This window comes from Ammospiza caudacuta, chromosome 36, assembly GCF_027887145.1.
Source record: "Ammospiza caudacuta isolate bAmmCau1 chromosome 36, bAmmCau1.pri, whole genome shotgun sequence".
NCBI lineage: Eukaryota > Metazoa > Chordata > Aves > Passeriformes > Passerellidae > Ammospiza > Ammospiza caudacuta.
Window position 1 is genome coordinate 1,520,425 of NC_080628.1, and position 25,497 is coordinate 1,545,921.

A 25,497-nucleotide genomic window follows, 5' to 3' on the forward strand; every position below is an offset into this window, starting at 1 on the left:
TTTCGCTTTTGAAAATTTTTAATCGAAATTTTGAATCCAAAAAAAATTAAAAAAAAAAAAAAAAAGAAAAAATTAAAATTTTCGGTCCTGAAAAAATGGTGGAAAAAATCGCGAATTTTGAGGTTTTTAAACATGAAAAAAAGGGGAAAATACAAAAAAAATTCAATATTTTCACGCAAAAAGGTGAAAAAAACCCCAAATTTTTGTGCTTTTTACCTCAAAAAAATCGCGAATTTTGCCATTTTTAACCAGCAAAAAAAGGGGAAAATACAAAAAAAAATTCAATATTTTCATGCCTGAAAAGGTGAAAAAAATCCCCAAATTTTTGTGGTTTTTCACCTCAAAATAATCGCGAATTTTGCGTTTTTTAAACACCAAAAAAAGGGGAAAATACAAAAAAATTTCAATATTTTCATGTCTGAAAAGGTGAAAAAAATCTCCAAATTTTTGTGGTTTTTTACCTCAAAAAAATCGCGAATTTTGGCATTTTTAAACACGAAAAAAAGGGGGAAAATACAAAAAAAAATTCAATATTTTCATGCCTGAAAAGGTGAAAAAATCCCCAAATTTTTGTGGTTTTTCACCTCAAAAAAATCGCGAATTTTGTAATTTTTAAACACCAAAAAAAGGGGGAAAATACAAAAAAAATTCAACATTTTCATGCCTGAAAAGGTGAAAAAATGCCCAAATTTTTGTGGTTTTTCACCTCAAAATAATCGCGAATTTTGCCTTTTTTAAACACCAAAAAAAGGGGGAAAATACAAAAAAAATTCAATATTTTCATGTCTGAAAAGGTGAAAAAAATCCCCAAATTTTTGTGGTTTTTTACCTCAAAAAATCGCGAATTTTGGCATTTTTAAACACCAAAAAAAGGGGGAAAATACAAAAAAAATTCAATATTTTCATGTCTGAAAAGGTGAAAAAATCCCCAAATTTTTGTGGTTTTTCCCTAAAAAAATTGCGAATTTTGTACTTTTTAAACACCAAAAAAAGGGGAAAATACCAAAAAAAATTCAATATTTTCATGCCCAAAAAGGTGAAAAAATCCCCAAATTTTTGTGGTTTTTTACCTCAAAAAAAATCGTGAATTTTCAATTTTTAAACACCAAAAAAAGGGGAAAATACAAAAAAAAAAAATTCAATATTTTCACGCCCAAAAAAGTGAAAAAAATCCCCAAATTTCTGCGGTTTTTTCCCTCAAAAAACTCCATTTTTTTAACCACAGAAAATTTTAAAAATTCCCCCAAAATTCCCCAATTTTTCCAGAAAAAAGTGAAAAAAAAAATCTCAATTTTCACAATTTTTCCCCAAAATTTGGTGGAAAAACCCCAAAATTTCAATTTTTTTCCCCAAAAAATTCAAAATTTTTCCAACCTTGCAAATTGGGAATTTTTCACCGTTTTGGGGGGAAAAAATTGAAAAATTTTTGAATTTTTTTCATATTTTTTGGAGGGAAAAGGAATTTTTCACTTTTTTGGTGGGAAAAAATTGAAAATTTTGGAATTTTTTTTTCACATTTTTTTGAGGGAAAATGTGGAAATTTGGGATTTTTTTGTCCCCGTTTTTGGGGGTGAAAATGTGGAAATTTTGGGATTTTTTCACTCTTTGTTAAGAAAAATTTTGGATTTTTTTTTCACTTTTTTGACGAAAAAACATGGAAAAATTGGGATTTTTTTCACCAGAATTATGGAAAATTTGAGATTTTTTTGCCCTTTTTTTTGAGGAAAAAGTCAGAATTTTTGGGATTTTTCTAAACCAATTTTTTGGGGGAGAAATGCAGAAATTTTGGATTTTTTTCATTGTTTTTGGGGGCAAAAACATAGAAATATTGGAATTTTTTCACAATTTTTGGGGGAAAAAAGCCAAAATTTTGGATTTTTTTCCCACCATTTTTAAGAGGAAAATGTTCAAATTTTGAGGGTTTTTTTCACCATTTTTTGAGGTAAAAATATCAACATTTGGGATTTTTTCCACCGGGTTTAGAGGAAAAACACACAAAAAAATTTGTATTTTTTCACAATTTTTCCAGGAAAAAATGCAAAAAAATTGGATTTTCTTTCCAAAAAAAAGTGGAAATTTGGGATTTTTTTGTCACCGTTTTTGGGGATGAAAATGTGGAAATTTTGGGATTTTTTCCACCGGGTTTAGAGGAAAAACATACAAAAAATTTGTATTTTTTCACAATTTTTCGAGGAAAAAATGCAAAAAAATTGGATTTTCTTTCCAAAAAAATGTGGAAATTTGGGATTTTTTCCTATTTTTCCCAAATTTTAGAATTTTTTTTCTGTATTGTTGGGGGCGGGAAAAAAAGTGAAAAATTTGGATTTTTTTTTTCCTCACCATTTTTGTGGGGGAAAAATGCCAAAATTTTGATTTTTTTCTTTTTTGGCTATTATTTGTGGGAAAAAAATTAGAATTTTTTGAATGGAAAAATGCCAAAATTTTGAGATTTTTTTTTTTCCCCGCTATTATTTCTGGGAAAAAAAATTTGAATTTTTTGAATGGAAAAATGCCAAAATTTTTTTTTTTTCGCTATTATTTGTGGGAAAAAAATTGGAATTTTTTGAATGGAAAAATGCCAAAATTTTGAGTTTTTTTTTTTTTTCTCTATTATTAGTGGGAAAAAAATTGGAATTTTTTGAATGGAAAAATGCCAAAATTTTGAGATTTTTTTTCTTATTTTTCTTCGCTATTATTTGAGGGAAAAAACCGGCAAAAATCGGAATTTTTTGAATGAAAAATGCCAAAATTTTGAGATTTTTTTCGCTATTATTTGTGGGAAAAAAATTGGAATTTTTAGAATGGAAAAATGCCAAAATTTTGAGATTTTTTTTTCCCTTATTATTTGAGAGAAAAAAAGGCAAAAATTGGAATTTATTTGAATGGAAAAATGCCAAAATTTTGAGATTTTTTTTCTTATTTTTCTTCGCTATTATTTGAGGGAAAAAAACGCCAAAAATTGGAATTTTTTGAATGGAAAAATGCCAAAATTTTGAGATTTTTTTTCTTATTTTTCTTCACTATTATTTGAGGGAAAAAACCGGCAAAAATCGGAATTTTTTGAATGAAAAATGCCAAAATTTTGATTTTTTTTTCGCTATTATTAGTGGGAAAAAAATTGGAATTTTTTGAATGGAAAAATGCCAAAATTTTGATTTTTTTATTTTTTTCGCTATTATTAGTGGGAAAAAAATCGGAATTTTTTGAATGGAAAAATGCCAAAATTTTGAGAATTTTTTTTTTTTCGTTATTATTTGTGGGAAAAAAATTGGAATTTTTTGAATGGAAAAATGCCAAAATTTTGAGATTTTTTTCGCTATTATTTGTGGGAAAAAATTTGGAATTTTTTGAATGGAAAATGCCAAAATTTTGATTTTTTTTTCGCTATTATTAGTGGGAAAAAAATTGGAATTTTTTGAATGGAAAAATGCCAAAATTTTGATTTTTTTATTTTTTTCGCTATTATTTGTGGGAAAAAAATCGGAATTTTTTGAATGGAAAAATGCCAAAATTTTGAGAATTTTTTTTTTTTCGTTATTATTTGTGGGGAAAAAATTGGAATTTTTTGAATGGAAAAATGCCAAAATTTTGAGGTTTTTTTTTTTTCGCTATTATTTGTGGGAAAAAATTGGAATTTTTTGAATGGAAAAATGCCAAAATTTTGAGATTCTTTTTTTATTTTTCTTCGCTATTATTTGAGGGAAAAAACCGGCAAAAATCGGAATTTTTTGAATGGAAAAATGCCAAAATTTTGAGATTTTTTTCGCTATTATTTCTGGGAAAAAAATTGGAATTTTTTGAATGGAAAATGCCAAAATTTTGATTTTTTTTTCCGCTATTATTAGTGGGAAAAAATTGGACATTTTTGAATGGAAAAATGCCAAAATTTTGAGATTTTTTTTCTTATTTTTCTTCGCTATTATTTGAGGGAAAAAAACGCCAAAAATTGGAATTTTTTGAATGGAAAATTTTTTTTTTTTTTTCGGTATTATTAGTGGGAAAAAAATTGGAATTTTTTGAATGGAAAAATGCCAAAATTTTGAGATTTTTTTTCTTATTTTTCTTCGCTATTATTTGAGGGAAAAAACCGGCAAAAATCGGAATTTTTTGAATGAAAAATGCCAAAATTTTGAGATTTTTTTCGCTATTATTTGTGGGAAAAAAATTGGAATTTTTTGAATGGAAAAATGCCAAAATTTTGATTTTTTTATTTTTTTCGCTATTATTAGTGGGAAAAAAATCGGAATTTTTTGAATGGAAAAATGCCAAAATTTTGAGAATTTTTTTTTTTTCGTTATTATTTGTGGGAAAAAAATTGGAATTTTTTGAATGGAAAAATGCCAAAATTTTGAGATTTTTTTCGCTATTATTTGTGGGAAAGAAATTGGAATTTTTTGAATGGAAAATGCCAAAATTTTGATTTTTTTTTCGCTATTATTAGTGGGAAAAAAATTGGAATTTTTTGAATGGAAAAATGCCAAAATTTTGAGATTTTTTTTTTTTATTTTTCTTCGCTATTATTTGAGGAAAAAAACCGGCAAAAATCGGAATTTTTTGAATGAAAAATGCCAAAATTTTGATTTTTTTTTCGCTATTATTAGTGGGAAAAAAATTGGAATTTTTTGAATGGAAAAATGCCAAAATTTTGATTTTTTTATTTTTTTCGCTATTATTAGTGGGAAAAAAATCGGAATTTTTTGAATGGAAAAATGCCAAAATTTTGAGAATTTTTTTTTTTTCGTTATTATTTGTGGGAAAAAAATTGGAATTTTTTGAATGGAAAAATGCCAAAATTTTGAGATTTTTTTCGCTATTATTTGTGGGAAAAAATTTGGAATTTTTTGAATGGAAAATGCCAAAATTTTGATTTTTTTTTCGCTATTATTAGTGGGAAAAAAATTGGAATTTTTTGAATGGAAAAATGCCAAAATTTTGATTTTTTTATTTTTTTCGCTATTATTAGTGGGAAAAAAATCGGAATTTTTTGAATGGAAAAATGCCAAAATTTTGAGAATTTTTTTTTTTTCGTTATTATTTGTGGGGAAAAAATTGGAATTTTTTGAATGGAAAAATGCCAAAATTTTGAGGTTTTTTTTTTTTCGCTATTATTTGTGGGAAAAAATTGGAATTTTTTGAATGGAAAAATGCCAAAATTTTGAGATTCTTTTTTTATTTTTCTTCGCTATTATTTGAGGGAAAAAACCGGCAAAAATCGGAATTTTTTGAATGGAAAAATGCCAAAATTTTGAGATTTTTTTCGCTATTATTTCTGGGAAAAAAATTGGAATTTTTTGAATGGAAAATGCCAAAATTTTGATTTTTTTTTCCGCTATTATTAGTGGGAAAAAATTGGACATTTTTGAATGGAAAAATGCCAAAATTTTGAGATTTTTTTTCTTATTTTTCTTCGCTATTATTTGAGGGAAAAAAACGCCAAAAATTGGAATTTTTTGAATGGAAAATTTTTTTTTTTTTTTTCGGTATTATTAGTGGGAAAAAAATTGGAATTTTTTGAATGGAAAAATGCCAAAATTTTGAGATTTTTTTTCTTATTTTTCTTCGCTATTATTTGAGGGAAAAAACCGGCAAAAATCGGAATTTTTTGAATGAAAAATGCCAAAATTTTGAGATTTTTTTCGCTATTATTTGTGGGAAAAAAATTGGAATTTTTTGAATGGAAAAATGCCAAAATTTTGATTTTTTTATTTTTTTCGCTATTATTAGTGGGAAAAAAATCGGAATTTTTTGAATGGAAAAATGCCAAAATTTTGAGAATTTTTTTTTTTTCGTTATTATTTGTGGGAAAAAAATTGGAATTTTTTGAATGGAAAAATGCCAAAATTTTGAGATTTTTTTCGCTATTATTTGTGGGAAAGAAATTGGAATTTTTTGAATGGAAAATGCCAAAATTTTGATTTTTTTTTCGCTATTATTAGTGGGAAAAAAATTGGAATTTTTTGAATGGAAAAATGCCAAAATTTTGAGATTTTTTTTTTTTATTTTTCTTCGCTATTATTTGAGGGAAAAAACCGGCAAAAATCGGAATTTTTTGAATGAAAAATGCCAAAATTTTGATTTTTTTTTCGCTATTATTAGTGGGAAAAAAATTGGAATTTTTTGAATGGAAAAATGCCAAAATTTTGTTTTTTTTCCCAAAATTGCCGACCAGAGTGAGGATCAGCCTCCGCCCCTCGGCCGCCAGCTCCTGGCGCAGCCCCGGAAGGTTCCGGAAGCTCCGCGGGTCGATGGTGAAGTCGCGGTGCCCGTCCATGGCCTCGGTGCCCAGAACCAGCGCGTCCTGCGGGAAAAAAAACAAAATTTGGGTGAAATTATGGAGATTTTGGGAAAAAAAAAAAAAAGGGGGATTTTGGGGAAAAATGTGGGGATTTTTGGGGTGAAAAATGGGGATTTTGGGGTGAAAATTTGGATTAAGAATGGGGATTTTGGTTAAAAATTGGGATTTTGGGAAAAGGGATTTGGGTTTTGGCGGAGGGTTTTTGGTGGGAGGTGGGAGTTGGGGGAATTAACAATAATTAAAGTCATTTGGGTTAATTGATTAATGAGAATTCATGGATTGTTTAAATGGTTTTAGTAAATAATTTTAACAAGGAAATAAAAAATAAAAATGTAATAGAGTGTAATGTGGTGCAGCACGGTATATTGGAATGTACTATAATAAAGAAATTATTAAAAGGGGTATCAATTTGGGATAATTAATTTTTAATTAATTAATTATCAACTAATAGTTATTGCATTGTTAAGTACTTTCATAAATTTTATAATTATGTAATGTAATTATTCTCATGTAATGTGATATGATACAATGTAATGTAATAATATAATATAATATAATATAATATAATATAATATAATACAATGTCATGGAATATAACGTAATGTAATGTAGTGTAATAAAATATAATGTAATATAATACAATATAATATAACATAATATAATATAATGTAATGTAATATAATATAATACAATATTTAGGAAATTAATATAGAGAAATAATTGGGAATAATTAAGAATTAATTTAACAATTACCAATAATTAATGCATTTGAATATGATTTATTATTTCATTGTAATGCATTGTATTGTAATGTAATATAACATTACATTGTACTATACTACATTACGTTACATTACATTACATTATATTACATTACACTACATAATATGATATTCATTATATTATATTACATTATATTATATTATACATTACATGTTATGCTGTGCTATGTTATGTTATATTATATTATATTATATTATATTACATTATATGACATTATATGACATGACATTATATGACATTATATGACATTATACGACATTATATTATATTATATATATCTTGTCATATCATATCATATTATATTATATTCATTACATTACATTACATTACATTATATGATATATGATACTATAGTAATTAAATTATTTTACATTACATGACATTACATAACATTATATTGTATTATATTACATTATATCATATTATATATTATATTATATTGTATTATATTATATTATATTACATTATATCACATTACATTACATTACATTACATTACATTATATTATATATTATATTTATTACATTATATTACATTACGTTATATTGTATTACATCATATATCATATCATGTCATATATCATATCATATTGTATTATTATATTATGTTATATTATATTACATTTCATATTATATTACATCATATTATTTTATATGACATTACATTACATGATATGATATATGATATATGTTATATGATATAATATTAATTATATTATATTATATCACATTACATTACATTATATTACATTACATTATATTATATATTATATTTATTACATTATATTACATTACGTTATATTGTATTATATCATATATCATATCATGTCATATCATATCATATTGTGTTATTATATTATGTTATATTATATTACATTTCATATTATATTTCATCATATTATTTTATATGACATTACATTACATGATATGATATATGTTATATGATATAATATTAATTATATTATATTATATTATATTATATCACATTACATTACATTATATTACATTACATTATATTACATTACATTATATTATATATTATATTTATTACATTATATTACATTACGTTATATTGTATTATATCATATATCATATCATGTCATATCATATCATATCATATTGTATTATTATATTATGTTATATTACATTTCATATTATATTACATCATATTATTTTATATGACATTACATTACATGATATGATATATGATATATGTTATATGATATAATATTAATTATATTATATTATATTATATTATATTACATTATATCACATTACATTACATTATATTATATATTATATTTATTACATTATATTACATTACGTTATATTGTATTATATCATATATCATATCATGTCATATCATATCATATCATATTGTATTATTATATTATGTTATATTATATTACATTTCATATTATATTACATCATATTATTTTATATGACATTACATTACATGATATGATATATGATATATGTTATATGATATAATATTAATTATATTATATTATATTACATTATATTATATTATATTATATTACATTATATCACATTACATTACATTATATTACATTACATTATATTATATATTATATTTATTACATTATATTACATTACATTATATTGTATTATATCACATATCATATCATGTCATATCATATCATATCATATTGTATTATTATATTATGTTATATTATATTACATTTCATATTATATTACATCATATTATTTTACATGACATTACATTACATGATATGATATATGATATATGTTATATGATATAATATTAATTTAATTATATTATATTATATTATATTATATTACATTATATCACATTACATTACATTATATTACATTACATTATATTATATATGATATTTATTACATTATATTACATTACGTTATATTGTATTATATCATATATCATATCATGTCATATCATATCATATTGTATTATTACATTATGTTATATTATATTACATTTCATATTACATCATATTATTTTATATGACATTACATTACATGATATGATATATGATATATGTTGTATGATATAATATTTATTATATTATATTATATTATATTACATTACATTACATTATAGGATATTTCATTGATTATATTATATTAATTATATTATATTACATTACATTACATTAATGTATTGTAATCTAAGGTAATATGATTCTAAAAAACACCAAAAATAAATAGAAATAAGAATGGAAACCAAAATAGAAATAAAAATGGAAACAAAAATGGACAGAAATAAAAATAGGCATAAAAACAGCAATCGAATGGAAATTTAAAAAGTAGAAATAGAATGAAAATGGAAACCAAAACTTTTAAAATAGAAAATAATCAGACCAACGAAATAGCAATAAAAATAGAAATAAAATTAAAATGGAAATTTACAAATAGAAACTAATGGAAATCCAAAAACACAAATAGACAAAGAAATGGACATAAAATTGAACACAAAAGGGAAAAATAAAATTAAAACTAAAACTAAACCTCAAAAGAAATGAATTTAATTTAATTAAGGCAGTTAACGAAGCGTCAGCGCTAATTGGCGACTCACGAGGGGCAGGCCGGCTGCGCGGTTCCTCTCCAGGACCTTTTTGGCCTCCTCCAGGCTTCCGTAGCTGCTGTGGCTGAGCTGGAAGCCGAGCGCCCAAAATGGCGGCAGCGCCGGCAGCCCCACCAGCTGGAACGGAACCCGAAATTCACCCCAAAAATCTGAAATTCACCCCAAAAATCTGAAATTCACCCCAAAAATCTGAAATCCCACCCCAAAATTATCAAATTTCACCCCAAAATTCTCGAATTTCACCCCAAAAATGGGGATTTCAACCCCAATCCCAAATTGCTCAAAATCCCAGAAATTTGTCCCCAAAATTCCCAGTTTTCAACCCCAAAATTTTTGAATTTCGGCCACAAAATTCGAGAATTTTCACCCCAATCCCAAATTGCCCAAAATCCTGGGAATTTCCCCCTCAAAGTGCTTGGACTTCATCCCAAAAAACTCCCAAAATTCACGGATTTCAGCCCAAAAATCCCCAAATTTCACCCCAAAATCTCCAAATTTCACCCCAAAATTGGGATTTCCACCCAAAGCACCCCAAATTGCCCAAAATTCACGGATTTCACCCCAAACCTGGGCGTGTTCCCGCAGCAGTTGCTCGGGGCTGTCGGCGACGATCAGGAACAGGTCCAGGATTCCCCCGATGGAGCGAAGCGTCAGCGCCGGCGCCGGGCTCAGCGACACCTCTGCGGCCAAAAACGGCGAAATTCACCCCAAATTCAACAGAGCCCCATGAATTCCGCAAAATTCAACGTAATTTGCATAAAAAACTGCAAAAATGTACCCAAAATCTGGTCAAATTTGCCCCAAAATTCACCCAAAATTCTACTGAAACTTACGTAAAAATCAACAAAAATTTACCCAAAATCCGGTCAAGTTTATCCCAAATTTATCCCAAAATTCACCCAAATTTCTACTGAAATTTACACAAAATTCAATGAAATTTCTACCAAAATCCGGTCAAATTTATCCCAAAATTCATCCGAAATTCTACTGAAATTTATGTAAAAATCAACAAAAATTTACCCAAAATCTGGTCAAATTTATCCCAAAATTCACCCAAAATTCAACAAAGCCCGATGAATTTACAAAAAATTCAATGGGATTTGCATAAAAAGCCGTAAAAATGTACCCAAAATCTGGTCAAGTTTATCCCGAAATTCACCCAAATTTCTACTGAAATTTACACAAAATTCAACGAAATTTGCACAAAAATCTGCAAAAATGTCCCCAAAATCTGGTCAAGTTTCAGGCTCAGCGACAGCTCTGCGGCCAAAAACGGGAAATTCACCCAAATTCAACAAATCCCGATGAATTCCGCAAAATTCAAGGGAATTTGCATAAAAAGCCGCAAAAAATTACACAAAATCTGGTCAAGTTTATCCCAAAATTCACCCAAATTTCTACTGAAATTTATGTAAAAATCCACCAAAATGTACCCAAAATCTGGTCAAATTTATCCCAAATTTATCCCCAAATTCACCCAAATTTCTACTGAAATTTAAACAAAATTCAGTGAAACTTGCACAAAAATCCGCAAAAATGTTCCCAAAATCTGGTCAACTTTATCCCAAATTTACCCCAAAATTCACCCAAATTTCTACTGAAATTTACACAAAATTCAACGAAATTTTCACCAAACTCCACAAAAATGTACCGAAAATCCGGTCAAATTTAACCCAAAATTCACCCAAATTTCTACTGAAATTTGCACAAAAATCCACAAAAATCTACCCAAAATCTGGTCAAGTTTATCCCAAAATTCACCCAAACTTCTACTGAAATTTACACAAAATTCAGTGAAATTTATGTAAAAATCCACAAAAATGTACCCAAAATTTGGTCAAATTCATCCCAAAATTCACCCAAATTTCTACTGAAGTTTACACAAAATTCAACGAAATTTGCGCAAAAATCCACAAAAATGTACCCAAAATCTGGTCAAGTTTCTCCCAAAATTCACCCAAAATTCTACTGAAATTTACACAAAATTCAGTGAAATTTATGTAAAAATTCACAAAAATGTCCCCAAAATCCGGTCAAGTTTATCCCAAATTTATCCCAAAATTCACCCAAAATTCAGCAAATCCCACTGAATTTAAACAAAATTCAGTGAAATTTATGTAAAAATTCACAAAAATGTACCCAAAATCTGGTTGAATTTATCCCAAATTTACCCCAAAATTCACCCAAAATTTCTACTGACATTTACACAAAATTCAATGAAATTTACACAAAAATAAAAAAAAAAAGTACCCAAAATCTGGTCAAATTTATCCCAAAATTCACCCAAAATAAACCAAATCCTACTGAATTTACGCAAAATTCAACAAAATTTGCACGAAAATCCACCAAAATGTGCCCAAAATCAGGTCAAATTTATCCCAAAATTCACCCAAATTTCTACTGAAATTTATGTAAAAATCAACAAAAATTTACGCAAAATCTGGTCAAGTTTATCCCAAAATTCACCCAAATTTCTACTGAAGTTTACACAAAATTCAATGAAATTTGCGCAAAAATCCACAAAAATGTATCCAAAATCTGGTCAAGTTCATCCCAAATTTACCCCAAAATTCACCCAAATTTCTACTGAAGTTTACACAAAATTCAATGAAATTTATGTAAAAATTCACAAAAATGTACCCAAAATCAGCTCAAATTCATCCCAAAATTCACCCAAATTTCTACTGAAATTTATGTAAAAATAAACAAAAATTTACCCAAAATCTGGTCAAGTTTATCCCAAAATTCACCCAAACTTCTACTGAAATTTACACAAAATTCAGTGAAATTTATGTAAAAATCCACAAAAATGTACCCAAAATTTGGTCAAATTCATCCCAAAATTCACCCAAATTTCTACTGAAATTTTCACAAAATTCAACAAAATTTGCGCAAAAATCCACAAAAATGTATCCAAAATCTGGTCAAGTTTCTCCCAAAATTCACCCAAAATTCTACTGAAATTTACACAAAATTCAGTGAAATTTATGTAAAAATTCACAAAAATGTCCCCAAAATCCGGTCAAGTTTATCCCAAATTTATCCCAAAATTCACCCAAAATTCACCAAATCCCACTAAATTTAAACAAAATTCAGTGAAATTTATGTAAAAATTCACAAAAATGTACCCAAAATCTGGTTGAATTTATCCCAAATTTACCCCAAAATTCACCCAAATTTCTACTGACATTTACACAAAATTCAATGAAATTTAAACAAAAATCAAAAAAAAATGTACCCAAAATCTGGTCAAATTTATCCCAAAATTCACCCAAAATAAACCAAATCCTACTGAATTTACGCAAAATTCAACAAAATTTGCACCAAAATCCACCAAAATGTGCCCAAAATCAGGTCAAATTTATCCCAAAATTCACCCAAATTTCTACTGAAATTTATGTAAAAATCAACAAAAATTTACCCAAAATCTGGTCAAGTTTATCCCAAAATTCACCCAAATTTCTACTGAAGTTTACACAAAATTCAGTGAAATTTATGTAAAAATTCACAAAAATGTACCCAAAATTTGGTCAAATTCATCCCAAAATTCACCCAAATTTCTACTGAAATTTACACAAAATTCAACGAAATTTGCGCAAAAATCCACAAAAATGTACCCAAAATCTGGTCAAGTTTCTCCCAAAATTCACCCTAATTTCTACTGAAATTTATGTAAAAATCAACAAAAATTTACCCAAAATCTGGTCAAATTTATCCCAAAATTCACCCAAAATTCACCAAATCCCACTGAATTTTAAACAAAATTCAAAGTAATTTATGTAAAAATTGACAAAAATGTACCCAAAATCCGGTCAAGTTTATCCCAAAATTCACCCAAATTTCTACTGAAATTTACACAAAATTCAACGAAATTTACACAAAAATCCACAAAAATATCCCCAAAATCTGGTCAAATTTATCCCAAAATTCACCCAAATTTCTACTGAAATTTACACAAAATTCAATGAAATTTATGTAAAAATTCACAAAAATGTACCCCAAATTTGGTCAAATTCATCCCAAAATTCACCCAAATTTCTACTGAAATTTACACAAAATTCAGTGAAATTTATGTAAAAATCCACAAAAATGTCCCCAAAACCTGGTCAAGTTTATCCCAAATTTACCCCAAAATTCACCCAAATTTAATTTTTCGGAATAAATGGAATTTTTCGGAATAAATGGAATTTTTCGGAATAAATTGTATTTTAATAAATTTCATTAAATTTCCTCACCCATGGCGTTGCTGTTGAGCAGGGATTTTTCGGAATAAATTGAATTTTTTGGAATAAATTGAATTTTTCGGAATAAATTGAATTTTTTTGAATAAATGGAATTTTTCAGAATAAATTGAATTTTTCAGAATTAATGGAATTTTTTTGAATAAATGGAATTTTTTGGAATAAATTGAATTTTTTGGAATAAATTGAATTTTTCAGAATAAATTGAATTTTTTGGAATAAATTGAATTTTAATAAATTTTAATAAATTTTAATAAATTTTAATAAATTCCCTCACCCATGGCGTTGCTGTTGAGCAGGGATTTTTCGGAATAAATTGAATTTTAATAAAATTTAATAAATTTTAATAAATTTTAATAAATTCCCTCACCCATGGCATTGCTGTTGAGCGGGGATCTTTTGGAATAAATTGAATTTTTCGGAATAAATTGAATTTTAATAAATTTCCTCACCCATGGCGTTGCTGTTGAGCAGGAATTTTTTGGAATAAATTGAATTTTAATAAATTTTAATAAATTTAATAAATTTAAATAAATTTTAATAAATTTCCTCACCCATGGCGTTGCTGTTGAGCAGGGATTTTTCGGAATAAATTGAATTTTAAAAAAATTTAATAAATTTTAATAAATTTTAATAAATGCCCTCACCCATGGCATTGCTGTTGAGCAGGGATCTTTTGGAATAAATTGAATTTTTCGGAATAAATTGAATTTTAATAAATTTCCTCACCCTTGGCGTTGCTGTTGAGCACGGATTTTTTGGAATAAATTGAATTTTAATAAATTTTAATAAATTCCCTCACCCATGGCGTTGCTGTTGAGCAGGGATTTTTTGGAATAAATTGAATTTTAATAAATTTTAATAAATTATAATAAATTCCCTCACCCATGGCGTTGCTGTTGAGCAGGAAAATGCCCAGGGAGGCTCCGGACGTGTCCTCCAAACACATCAGAAATGGGTGAACTCCAGCCAGGTTCTGCCCTTCCTGCCAAAAAAAAGTGAAAAAATTAAAATATTTATAAATTAATTAAGAATTAACATCGAAAAAATTCACCACAAAATGATAAACTCGTTAAAAGAAACAATTTAAAGGAAAATATTTTGATTTTTTTGGCTGAGATTTTTGATGTTTTCAATGGGTTGAAATTAGCTGAAAGGGAGAATTTGGGATTTTATCCCCCAAAAAAAACTTTGGGGAAAATAGTAGAAAAATCCCCCTAAAATTTGGGGGGAAATTGTAAAAATTTTGTCCTATATAATACATAATATATAATACATAACACATAATATATAATACATAATACATAATATATAATATATAACATATATTATATATTATATATTATATATTATATATTATATATTATATATTATATATTATATATTATATATTATATATTATATATTATATATTTTTATATTACATAATATATATTTTATATTATGTATTATGTATTATATATTATATATTATGTTATATGTTATATATTATATAATATATATTATGTATTATATATTATATATTATATAATATATATTATATATTATATATTATATATTATATATTATATATTGTATAATATATATTATATATTATGTAATATATAATATATAATATATAATATATAATATATAATATATGTTATATGTTATATGTTATATGTTATATGTTATATATTATATATTATATATTATATATTATATATTATATATTATATATTATATATTGTATAATATATATTTCGTTGAATTTTGTGTAAATTTCAGTAGAAATTTGGGTGAATTTTGGGATAAATTTGGGATAAATTTGACCAGATTTTGGGTATAATATATTATATATATATATATATATATATATATATATATATATATATATATATATATATATAATATATAATATATAATATATAGTACATAATATACATTATATAATATATAACATATAACATATAATATATAATATATAATACATAATATATAATATAAAATATATATTATGTAATATAATAATATATAATATATAATATATAATATATAATATATAATATATAAAATATAATATATAATAAATAATATATAATATATAATATATATTACATATTATATATTATATATTATATATTGTATATTATATAATATATAATATATAATATATAATATATAATATATAATATATAATATATAATATATAATATATAATATATAATATATAATATATGGTATATAATATATATTATATAATCTATAATATATAATATATAATATATAATACATAATTTTTATTATATAATATATAACATATAACATATAACATATAACATATAATATATAATATATAATATATATTATATATAATATAAAATATAAAATATAAAATATAAAATAAAAAATAAAAAATACAAAATATAAAATATCACATGATATGCTATGCTATGCTACAACACAATGAAACGGACCAAAGTGGAACATAACATAATTCAAGACAACAAAATAAAATTTCATTACTATATTATTCTATTATTACATTCTTATATAATATTATAATATTATTCCATGTCTATATTATATATTAATTAAAACATTCCCAGATTTGCCCAAAATTGTGGGAATTTTACCCAAATTTTACCCAAAATTGTGGGAATTTTACCCAAATTTTACCCAAAATCGTGAGAATTTTGCCCAAAATTTACCCAAAATTGTGGGAATTTTGCCCCAAATTTTACCCAAAATTGTGGGAATTTTACCCAAATTTTACCCAAAATTGTGGGAATTTTACCCAAATTTTACCTCGGTGCCCTCGCCCTGGGCACTGTAGAGCCCCCATTGGTGCCAGCCGGGCGGGACCCCGAATTTGCCCCAACCTCACCACACCCAAACACTCCCAAATTTGCCCAAATTTTGCCCAAATTTGAAGGAAATTTGGGGAAATTTCGCCCAAATTTTATCCAAAATTGTGGGAATTTCGCCCAAATTTCACCCAAAATTGTGGGAATTTCACCCAAATTTTACCTCGGTGCCCTCGCCCTGGGCACCGTAGAGCCCCCATTGGTGCCAGCCGGGCTGGAGCCCCAATTTGCCCCAAGCTCACCACGCCCAAACACTCCCAAATTTGCCCCAATCTTGCCCAAATTTGAAGAAAATTTGAGGGAATTTTGCCCAAAATTTACCCAAAATTGTGGGAATTTCGCCCAAATTTTACCCAAAATTGTGGGAATTTCACCCAAATTTTACCTCGGTGCCCTCCCACTGAGCACTGTAGAGCCCCCATTGGTGCCAGCCGGGCTGGAGCCCCAATTTGCCCCAACCTCACCACACCCAAACACTCCCAAATTTGCCCAAATTTTGCCCAAATTTGAAGGAAATTTGGGGGAATTTCGCCCAAATTTTATCCAAAATTGTGGGAATTTCACCCAAATTTTACCTCGGTGCCCTCGCCCTGGGCACCGTAGAGCCCCCATCGGTGCCAGCCGGGCTGGAGCCCCAATTTGCCCCAAGCTCACCACGCCCAAACACTCCCAAATTTGCCCCAACCTTGCCCAAATTTGAAGAAAATTTGAGGGAATTTTGCCCAAAATTTACCCAAAATTGTGGGAATTTCGCCCAAATTTTACCCAAAATTGTGGGAATTTCACCCAAATTTTACCTCGGTGCCCTCCCACTGAGCACTGTAGAGCCCCCATTGGTGCCAGCCGGGCTGGAGCCCCAATTTGCCCCAACCTCACCACACCCAAACACTCCCAAATTTGCCCAAATTTTGCCCAAATTTGAAGGAAATTTGGGGGAATTTCGCCCAAATTTTATCCAAAATTGTGGGAATTTCACCCAAATTTTACCTCGGTGCCCTCGCCCTGGGCACCGTAGAGCCCCCATTGGTGCCAGCCGGGCTGGAGCCCCAATTTGCCCCAACCTCACCACACCCAAACACTCCCAAATTTGCCCAAATTTTGCCCAAATTTGAAGGAAATTTGAGGGAATTTTGCCCAAAATTTACCCAAAATTGTGGGAATTTCGCCCAAATTTTACCTCGGTGCCCTCCCCCTGGGCACCGTAGAGCCCCCATTGGTGCCAGCCGGGCTGGAGCCCCAATTTGCCCCAAGCTCACCACGCCCAAACACTCCCAAATTTGCCCCAATCTTGCCCAAATTTGAAGAAAATTTGAGGGAATTTTGCCCAAAATTTACCCAAAATTGTGGGAATTTCGCCCAAATTTTACCCAAAATTGTGGGAATTTCACCCAAATTTTACCTCGGTGCCCTCCCACTGAGCACTGTAGAGCCCCCATTGGTGCCAGCCGGGCTGGAGCCCCAATTTGCCCCAACCTCACCACACCCAAACACTCCCAAATTTGCCCAAATTTTGCCCAAATTTGAAGGAAATTTGGGGGAATTTCGCCCAAATTTTATCCAAAATTGTGGGAATTTCACCCAAATTTTACCTCGGTGCCCTCGCCCTGGGCACCGTAGAGCCCCCATTGGTGCCAGCCGGGCTGGAGCCCCAATTTGCCCCAAGCTCACCACGCCCAAACACTCCCAAATTTGCCCCAACCTTGCCCAAATTTGAAGGAAATTTGAGGGAATTTTGCCCAAAATTTACCCAAAATTGTGGGAATTTCGCCCAAATTTTTCCCAAAATTGTGGGAATTTCACCCAAATTTTACCTCGGTGCCCTGGGCATTGTAGAGCCCCCAGCGGTGCCAGCCGGGCGGGAGGCGGAGCTTGCCCTGGCCCCGCCCAAAGAGGGCGGAGCAAGAGAGGCGGGCGGAGACCTGCAGGAACTGCGGCGACTGCAGCAGCGGCCCGATGGACGTGTCGAAGCTGGGGGGGAATGAAATTAAAATTAAAATTAAAATTGAAATTAAAATTGAAATTAAAATTAAAATTTTAAATTAAAGATAAAATCGAAATAATTTTTTAAAATCTAAAAAAAAATCCTAAGTTTAAAAATTAGCGGAAAAAAATTCAACGGCCCCGATGGACGTGTCGAAGCTGGGGGGGAAAATTCAAAATAAAAATCTGCAAATAAATTTAAATTTAAAATTTAAAATAAAATCTATTTATTTTAAATCTAAAAAAAAATATAAATGTAAAAATTAGCAATAAAAAATTTTCTAAGTTTAAAAATTAGCGGAAAAAAATTCAACGGCCCGATAGGCGTGTCGAAGCTGGGGGGAAATGAAATAAAATTAAAATTTAAATTAAAATTAAATTAAAATTGAAATTAAAATTAAAAATAAAATTTAAAATTAAAGATAAAATCGAAATAATTTTTTAAAATCTAAAAAAAATTCTAAGTTTAAAAATTAGTGGAAAAAAATTCAACGGCCTGATGGACGTGTCGAAGCTGGGGGAAATTAAATTAAAATGAAAATTTAAATTTAAAATTAGAATTAAAATTGAAATTAAAATTAAAAATTAAAAATAAAATCGAAATAATTTTTTAAAATCTAAAAAAAATTCTGAATTTAAAAATTAGCAAAAAAATTTCACTGGCCCGATGGACGTGTCGAAGCTGGGGGGGAAAATTAAATTAAAATTAAAATTAAAATTAAAATTAAAATTGAAATTAAAATTAAAATTAAAAATTAAAAATAAAATCGAAATAATTTTTTAAAACCTAAAAAAAATTCTGAATTTAAAAATTAGCAAAAAAATTTCACTGGCCCGATGGACGTGTCGAAGCTGGGGGGGAAAATTAAATTAAAATGAAAATTAAAATTAAAATTGAAATTAAAATTAAAATTAAAAATTAAAAATAAAATCGAAATAATTTTTTAAAACCTAAAAAAAATTCTGAATTTAAAAATTAGCAAAAAAATTTCACTGGCCCGATGGACGTGTCGAAGCTGGGGGGGAAAATTAAATTAAAATGAAAATTAAAATTAAAATTGAAATTAAAATTAAAATTAAAATTTAAAAATAAAATCGAAATAATTTTTTAAAACCTAAAAAAAATTCTGAATTTAAAAATTAGCAAAAAAATTTCACTGGCCCGATGGACGTGTCGAAGCTGGGGGGGAAAATTAAATTAAAATGAAAATTAAAATTAAAATTAGAATTTAAATTTTTTGTATAAAAGTGAATTTCGGCTCACACGACGCGGCCGCTGCCGCCCCTCAGCACCCGCAGCCCGAACGGATCCTTCTGGAATTTCAGCCGAAATTTGGGGTCGGGGACGGCCGAGCCCGGGAGGGGCCCCAGGAGCTCCTCGGGCACCTGGAACCGCGGACGGCTGCGGTCCGTGAACTGGGAAAGGGAAAAATGGGGAAAATGGGAAAAATGGGGAAAAATGGGAATTTTGGGGTTATTTTGGGTGGGAATGAGGGATTTTCACCTCAAACCATGGATTGCCAAGCTCTGTGAACTGGGGAAAAATAGGAATTTTCCCGCTTTATTCCCCCTTTTCCATTCCCATTATTCCCAGTTACTCTCCATTATTTCCCCATTATTTCCCATTTTTTCCCCATTATTTCCCATTTCCCATTCCCATTATTCCCCCATTATTCCCCCATTATTTTCCCATTATTTCCCATTTTCCATTCCCATTATTCCCCCATTATTCCCCCATTATTTTCCCATTATTTCCCATTTTCCATTCCCATTATTCCCCCATTATTCCCCCATTATTTTCCCATTATTTCCCATTTTCCATTCCCATTATTCCCCCATTATTCCCCCATTATTTCCCATTATTTTCCCATTATTTCCCATTTTCCATTCCCATTATTCCCCCATTATTCCCCCATTATTTTCCCATTATTTCCCCCATTATTCCCCCTTTTCCATTCCCATCATTCCCAGTTACTCTCCATTATTTCCCCATTATTTCCCATTTTTTCCCATTATTTTCCATTTCTCATTCCCATTATTCCCCCATTATTTCCCCCAATTATTCCCCCATTATTCCCTCATTATTGCCCCTTTTCCATTCCCATTATTCCCAGTTACATTCCATTATTTCCCCATTATTTTCCATTTCCCATTCCCATTATTCCCCCATTATTTCCTCCCTTATTTCCCTGTTATTTCCCCCATTATTTTCCCCCATTATTCCCTCATTATTCCCTCTTTTCCATTCCCATTATTCCCACTTACTCTCCATTATTTCCCCATTATTTCCCATTTTTTCCCCAGTATTTTCCATCTCTCATTCTCACTATTCCCCATTATTTCCCCCATTATTCCTCCCATTATTTCCCCCGTTATTTCCCTGTTATTCCCCCCATTATTTTCCCATTATTTCCCCCTTTTCCATTCCCATAATTCCAAGTTACTCTCCATTATTTCCCCATTATTTCCCATTTTTTCCCCATTATTTTCCATTTCTCATTCCCATTATTCCCCCATTATTTTCCCTTTATTCCACCCATTATTCCCCATTATTTCCCCCAATTATTCCCCCATTATTCCCTCATTATTGCCCCTTTTCCATTCCCATTATTCCCAGTTACATTCCATTATTTCCCCATTATTTTCCATTTCCCATTCCCATTATTCCCCCATTATTTCCTCCCTTATTTCCCTGTTATTTCCCCCATTATTTTCCCCCATTATTCCCTCATTATTCCCCCTTTTCCATTCCCATTATTCCCAGTTACTCTCCATTATTTCCCCATTATTTCCCATTTTTTCCCCAGTATTTTCCATCTCTCATTCTCACTATTCCCCATTATTTCCCCCATTATTCCTCCCATTATTTCCCCCGTTATTTCCCTGTTATTCCCCCCATTATTTTCCCATTATTTCCCCCTTTTCCATTCCCATAATTCCCAGTTACTCTCCATTATTTCCCCATTATTTCCCATTTTTCCCCATTATTTTCCATTTTTCATTCCCGTTATTCCCCATTATTTCCCCCATTATTCCCTCATTATTCCCCCATTATTTCCTCAACTATTCCTCCTTTTCCAATCCCATAATTCCAAGTTACTCTCCATTATTTCCCCATTATTTCCCATTTTTTCCCCATTATTTTCCATTTCTCATTCCCATTATTCCCCCCTTATTTTCCCTTTATTCCACCCATTATTCCCCCATTATTTCCCCCATTATTCCCCCTTTTCCATTCCCATTATTCCCAGTTACATTCCATTATTTCCCCATTACTCCCCTATTATTTTCCCCATTATTTCCCTTTTCCTCTCCCTGTTATTTCCGCAGAATTTCCCCTATTATTTCCCCATTATTCCCTCCATTATTTTCCCATTATTTTCCCCATTATTTCCCATTTCCCACTCCTATAATTTCCCCCATTATTTCCCCCATTATTCCCTCATTATTCCCCCATTATTTCCTCAACTATTCCTCCTTTTCCAATCCCATGATTCCAAGTTACTCTCCATTATTTCCCCATTATTTCCCATTTTTTCCCATTATTTTCCATTTCTCATTCCCATTATTCCCCCCTTATTTTCCCTTTATTCCACCCATTATTCCCCCATTATTTCCCCCGTTATTCCCCCTTTTCCATTCCCATTATTCCCAGTTACATTCCATTATTTCCCCATTACTCCCCTGTTATTTTCCCCATTATTTCCCTTTTCCTCTCCCTGTTATTTCCGCAGAATTTCCCCTATTATTTCCCCATTATTCCCTCCATTATTTTCCCATTATTTTCCCCATTATTTCCCATTTCCCACTCCTATAATTTCCCCCATTATTTCCCCCATTATTTTCCCCCATTATTCCCTCATTATTTCCCCCTTTTCCATTCCCATTATTCCCAGTTACTCTCCATTATTTCCCCATTATTTCCCATTTTTCCCCATTATTTTCCATTTCTCATTCCCATTATTCCCCATTATTTTCCCATTATTCCTCCCATTATTTCCCCCCTTATTTCCCTGTTATTCCCCCCATTATTCCTCCCATTATTCCCCCATTATTCCCCCTTTTCCATTCCCATTATTCCCAGTCACTCTCCATTATTTCCCCATTATTTCCCATTTTTTCCCATTATTTTCCATTTCCCATTCCCATTATTTCCCCCATTATTTTTTGATTAATCTCCCATTATTCCCCCATTTTTCCCATTATTTCCTGGTTATTCTCCCCAGTATCCCCCCTTATTCCCCACAATTCCCCCATCATTCTCCATTTCCTGTTCCCATTATTTCTCCGTTATTTCCACATTTTATGCCCCATTATTCCTCCATGATATCCCCCATTATTTCCCTATTATTCCCCCATTATTTCCCTATTATTCCCCCATTATTTTCCCATTATTCCCCCATTATTCCCCATTATTTCCCCCATTATTCCCCCTTTTCCATTCCCATTATTCCCAGCTACTCTCCATTATTTCCCCATTATTTCCCATTTCCCATTCCCATTTTTCCCCCATTATTTCCCCGTTATCCCCCCATTTTTCCCCCATTATTTCCCCGTTATTTCCCTGTTATTCCACCACTATTCCCCCAGTATTTCTCTGTTATTCCCCAAACATTCCCCATTATTTCTCCATTACTCCCCAAATATTCCCCATTATTTCTCCATTATTTCCCCATCATTTCCATCATTATCCTCCATCATTTCCCGGTTATTTCCCCCATTATTCCCACATTATTCCCCCATTATTCCCCCCATTATTCCCCAATCATTCCCCATTATTCCCCCATTATTCCCCCATCACTTCCCTCATTATCCTCCATCATTTCCCGGTTATCTCCCCCATGATTCCCACATGATTCCCCCCTTATTCCCCCATTATTCCCCAATCATTTCCCATTATTTCCCATTATTCCCCGATTATTCCCCCATCATTTCCCTCATTATCCCCCATCATTTCCCGGTCATTTCCCACATGATTCCTCTGTTATCCCCCCATTATTCCCCAATCATTTCCCATTATCCCATATCATTCCCCCTATTATTCCCCCCTCATTTCCTTCATTATCCCCCATTATTTCCCGGTTATTTCCTGCATTATTCCCACATGATTCCCCCGTTATTCCCCCATTATTCCCCCATTATTCCCCCATCATTTCCCTCATTATCCCCCATCATTTCCCGGTCATTTCCCCCATTATTCCCACATGATTCCCCGATGATTCCCCCACTATTCCCCAATCATTTCCCATTATTCCCCCATTATTCCCCCATCATTTCCTTCATTATCCCCCATCATTTCCCGGTCATTTCCCCCATTATTCCCCCGTGATTCCCCGTTATTCCCCCACTATTCCCCAATCATTCCCCATTATTCCCCCATTATTCCCCCATCATTTCCCTCATTATCCCCCATCATTTCCGGGTTATTTCCCCCATTATTCCCACATGATTCCCCCCTTATTCCCCCATTATTCCCCAATCATTTCCCATTATTCCCCCATTATTCCCTCATAATTTCCCTCATTTTCTCCCATTATTTCCCAGTTATTTTCCCCATTATTCCCACATGATTCCCCCGTTATTCCCCCGTTATTCCCCCATTATTCCCCAGTCATTTCCCATTATTCCCCCCATTATTCCCCCATTATTCCCCCATCATTTCCCGGTTATTTCCCCCATTATTCCCCCGTTATTCCCCCATTATTCCCCAATCATTCCCCATTATTCCCCCATTATTTCCCCATAATTTCCCTCATTATCCCCCATCATTTCCCGGTTATTTCCCCCATTATTCCCCCATGATTCCCCCCTATTCCCCAATCATTTCCCATTATTCCCCCATTATTCCCCCATCATTTCCCTCATTATCCCCCATCATTTCCCGGTTATTTCCCACATGATTCCCACATGATTCCCCCATCATTTCCCTCATATTCCCCCATCATTTCCCCGTTATCCCCCGTTATTCCCCAGTCATTCCCAGCCCGTACCTGCAGCCGGAGCCGTGTCGGGCTCTGGATCTGCGCCCGCAGCCGCACGGAGCCCAGCGGGGCCCCGAACAGATGCGGGGCTGGCAGCGGGACCAGGGACAGCTCCAGCCCTGGGCACGGGGAAACAGCACCGCTGTTATTGTGTTGCAGGTATTGCATTGCATTGCATTGCATTCCATTGCATTGCATTGCATTGCATTGCATTGTATTGTATTGTATTGTATTGCATTGTATTATATTGTATTGTATTGTATTGCACTGTATTGCATTGATTTGTATTGTATTGTATTGTATTGCATTGCATTGCATGGCATTGCATTGCATGGCATTGCATTGATGGCATTGCATTGCATGGCATTGCATTGCATTGTATTGGATTGCATTGCATTGCATTGTATTGCATTGTATTGTATTGCATTGTATTGTATTGCATTGCATTGTATTGTATTGTATTGCATTGTATTGCATTGCATTGCATTGTATTGTATTGTATTGCATTGCATTGTATTGTATTGTATTATATTGTATTGCATTGTATTGTGTTGCATTGCATTGCATTGCATTGTATTGGATTGGATTGCATTGCATTGCATTGCATTGCATTGCATTGCATTTCATTGCATTGCATTGTATTGCATTGCATTGTATTGTATTGCATTGCATTGCATTGCATCGCATTGCATTGTATTGTATTGCATTGTATTGCATTGTATTGCATTGTATTGCATTGTATTGCATTGTATTGCATTGCATTGTATTGTATTGCATTGTATTGC

At 30.6% G+C, this 25,497-nt stretch overlaps 1 protein-coding gene across 1 annotated transcript in view; it reads right to left on the reverse strand.

Annotated features, from left to right (window-relative positions):
- LOC131570579 (sucrase-isomaltase, intestinal-like) overlaps window positions 1–25,497 on the reverse strand; it is a 151,443-nt gene that overhangs the window by 102,777 nt on the left and 23,169 nt on the right. The window contains exons 11-17 of the mRNA XM_058822943.1: window positions 24,722–24,831; window positions 19,996–20,147; window positions 18,563–18,719; window positions 14,791–14,890; window positions 10,232–10,344; window positions 9,656–9,781; window positions 6,167–6,298 (exon numbers count right to left, since the gene is read on the reverse strand). Coding sequence (XP_058678926.1) covers window positions 6,167–6,298; window positions 9,656–9,781; window positions 10,232–10,344; window positions 14,791–14,890; window positions 18,563–18,719; window positions 19,996–20,147; window positions 24,722–24,831 — 890 coding nt within the window. The remainder of the gene's footprint in view (window positions 1–6,166; window positions 6,299–9,655; window positions 9,782–10,231; window positions 10,345–14,790; window positions 14,891–18,562; window positions 18,720–19,995; window positions 20,148–24,721; window positions 24,832–25,497) is intronic.